Source organism: Bison bison, unplaced genomic scaffold, assembly GCF_000754665.1.
Source record: "Bison bison bison isolate TAMUID 2011002044 unplaced genomic scaffold, Bison_UMD1.0 scf7180017858349, whole genome shotgun sequence".
NCBI classification, from domain to species: Eukaryota; Metazoa; Chordata; class Mammalia; order Artiodactyla; family Bovidae; genus Bison; species Bison bison.
The window spans coordinates 97,371-100,273 of NW_011488922.1; the positions used below are offsets into that span (position 1 = coordinate 97,371).

General features: G+C 62.2%; 1 protein-coding gene across 1 annotated transcript in view; it reads left to right on the top strand.

Annotated features, from left to right (window-relative positions):
- ARHGEF1 (Rho guanine nucleotide exchange factor (GEF) 1) overlaps positions 1 to 2,589 on the top strand; it is an 18,502-nt gene extending 15,913 nt beyond the window's left edge. The window contains exons 20-27 of the mRNA XM_010863074.1: positions 11 to 29; positions 312 to 399; positions 547 to 633; positions 986 to 1,053; positions 1,145 to 1,231; positions 1,614 to 1,777; positions 1,858 to 1,960; positions 2,222 to 2,589. Coding sequence (XP_010861376.1) covers positions 11 to 29; positions 312 to 399; positions 547 to 633; positions 986 to 1,053; positions 1,145 to 1,231; positions 1,614 to 1,777; positions 1,858 to 1,941 — 597 coding nt within the window. The 3' untranslated portion in view covers positions 1,942 to 1,960; positions 2,222 to 2,589. The remainder of the gene's footprint in view (positions 1 to 10; positions 30 to 311; positions 400 to 546; positions 634 to 985; positions 1,054 to 1,144; positions 1,232 to 1,613; positions 1,778 to 1,857; positions 1,961 to 2,221) is intronic.
- The last annotated feature ends 314 nt before the right edge of the window (positions 2,590 to 2,903 follow it).

Here is a 2,903-nt window from a genome sequence, read left to right on the forward strand (position 1 = left end):
CTCCCCCCAGGTGTTTGCACAGAAGAGCTGCCAGTTTTAAGCAGTATTTTGAAAAAATGCCCTGATTGCCTCTTGGGAGCTATAGGGAGCAGGAATTGAAACCTGGTGGGGCCATGATGGTGGGAGTGGTCCTGCAAGTCTTGTAGGTAGAGCAGACAGGGGACTTATTTCCTGATTAGATGAGGGAGGGCTCCGGAGGGGTGACAGAGTGAGTGAGTTGAATCCTGGGAGCCCTAAGGTCATGGGGGACTTCCCCAGGGGCACATTGGGGTGACCCTGGCTTTGAGTCTCGCTTTTCCCTCCCCCTGCAGATCACAAAGCCTTCTATGTCATTTTTACCTGGGACCAGGAGGCCCAGATATACGAGCTGGTGGCGCAGACGGTGTCTGAGCGGAGGATGTGAGCGGGGTCTGGGTTCCTGGAGCGGGTGGAGGAGGATGAGGAGGAGGCCCGGGCCCCAGGGCCTCTGGGGACAGGGAGGGGAGGAATGTCCTGGCCCAGGGTTTGGGGGCTCTGACAGCCCAGGGGTCTGGCCTGTCTCCTCAGCTGGTGTACCCTGATCACCGAGACCGCTGGATGCCTGAAGGTCCCCTCCCGCACCTCCCGACCCAAACACCGGCCCGGCCCCAGCAGGTGAGGGGGCCAGGAGAGGGAACTAGAGGTCAAGGGGCAGCCTCCCCGTGTGTCCCCAGAACCCGAGCTCCAGCCCAGTCTCCATGTGCGTGCATGTGCACGTGTGTGTCTGTGTGCATGCATGTGAAGGTGTGTGCACGTGTACACCCACCCCACCACGGCCCATCTGTCTCCAATCCAGGCCTCTCTGTCTTCCACTGGCCAAGCCTCTCTGTCTCCCTGTCTCCCAAATTCGACCTCTGTCTCTATCTCCGGACCTCCCTGCCTTCCCCACCTCCAGCTCCCTGTCTCCCTGCCCCTGCTGCCCACCAGGGCCAGGGCAGTGGGGTCACCCGGCACTTGCTCCCCCCAGCACTCGTGAACCCCTGCTTAGCAGCTCCGAAAACGGCAATGGCAGCCGAGAGATGCCCCCGGCAGATGGTGAGCCTTGATAGAGCGGCAGTGAATGGGGGTGGGGGGTTCCACAGGAAGCCTGGCAGGATCTGAGCCCCCTCTCCGCTCCCCGACCCAGGCCGGATGGAGAGACTCTTCAACTCCCTCCTGCCCTTCTGCAGACAAGGCCTCGAGGGCCAGCTCGCCGCCAAGGCCCTTCAGAAAGGTAGCTCAGCCCCACCCGCGCGGGGCGCCCCCCGCCTCCCCCGACACTGCTTTCCCACCTGCCTATGCTCAGGTGCCGGAAGCAAGCCCACCCAGTCCACCACATGCACAGCCCATGCTGCACCACCGTCCTTGGTGGCCCCAAGTTCCTTCGCCTCCTGCAGCCCCTGTCCCTTCCTGACCTTCAGTTCAGCCTCTCCCCGGGTGCCCTCCCCCTCAGCCCCAGCTTCACACCCCTGCACCCCTCCTCACATACCCCAGCCCCTTCCTCAGGTCTGACTAACCAGAAGCTCCTTCCCACCATAGGCCCACACCCATCCCCAGCTACATCTCCCAGCCCTCGCCCCCCGCACCTCTGACTCTGTCCCCTCACCCCTGTCCAGTGCTGACCCTGAAACAGCTCCTGTTGCCTTCGGAGGAAGACAGCGGGGCAGGGCCTCCCCTCGAAGGGGATGGGGTCCCAGGGGGCAGCCCCTTGAGCCCAACGCAGCCCCAGGAAATTCGGGAGGAGCTGCTCAGCCTGGAGGAGACCATTAAACAGCTAGAGGTGGTGTGGCCTGGGGGTGGGAGCAGGGAGGAAGGGGCTAAGTGGAGGAGCCCTTCTCACTGATGATCCCCCAAAACCAGGAGGTGGAGGAGGAATTTTGCCGCCTGAGACTCCTCCTGTCTCAGCTTGGGGAGAACACCGTCCCCCAGTCTGGCTGTACCTGAGGCCCCCTGCCCCCGGCAGGTGAGTGAGGGACCAGGGGAGCCGGGCACAGGCCAAAGAGGAAGCACCCGAGTGGCCCCATCAGATGCTAACAGCTGCACAGTCCCGTCCATTTCTCTCCCTCCATCTTTGATTTTCTGCATCTCCCCACTCCGCCTCCTGTCTTCATCTCTGTTTCTCTGGCTCTTCTGTGCTGCTTCCCCACCCTCCCTTCCACCCTATCCGTCTCTCTCCATCTCTCCCCACATCTCCCTTCTGCTCCTGCCTCTCCCCTGCCCCCAGGCGTTTCGCAAGAAGAAGCGGGCCACCCACCACTGCACGACCTGACTACCCAGCGTCTCCAACCCCAGGGGCCTGAGGAGAGGGAGCCAGGCTGCCCCAGGCCACGCCTTGGGGGAGTTGGGGGTGCCCAGATGGGATCACCCCCCCCCCCCGCCACCTCCCACTGGCTTCGGTCTTCTCTCCCTCCTGCTTGGGGGACTCAGGGCTTCATTCCGGGGGGGCACCACCTGGCCCCCATTCCTGGGCCATCTCAGTATTGCCTGGGTGGGGGGGTGGCCAGGCCCTCCAACCCCCACCTCTCAAGTGCCTTTGCTCTGTTTTTATATCCTGAATTGGAGGTTTATTTTTTAATATATATTATCTAAGGAGAGGTCTGAGTGTGTGAGGGCGGGGAAGGGCCCCAGAATGGCGTCTGGAAACCGCTCCCCCCCAAGACTGTCTGGCATTGCTTCCTCCATCTGTCCCACCGAGTCGCCTCTGCGTTCATCAGATTCCGTGTCTTAATGTTGACTCCCCAGGGCCACCCCCCCGACACACACACCCCTCGTGGCCCCCACTCCCAAGCCCCCTTGGTTACCCACGACGATGCTGGGCATCCAGCATCTCACACTTCTTTCTGTTCGTTTATTTTTGTAGTAAATCTCTGGGGTTGGCTGATGGGGGTTGGGGGGAGAGGGGGCCC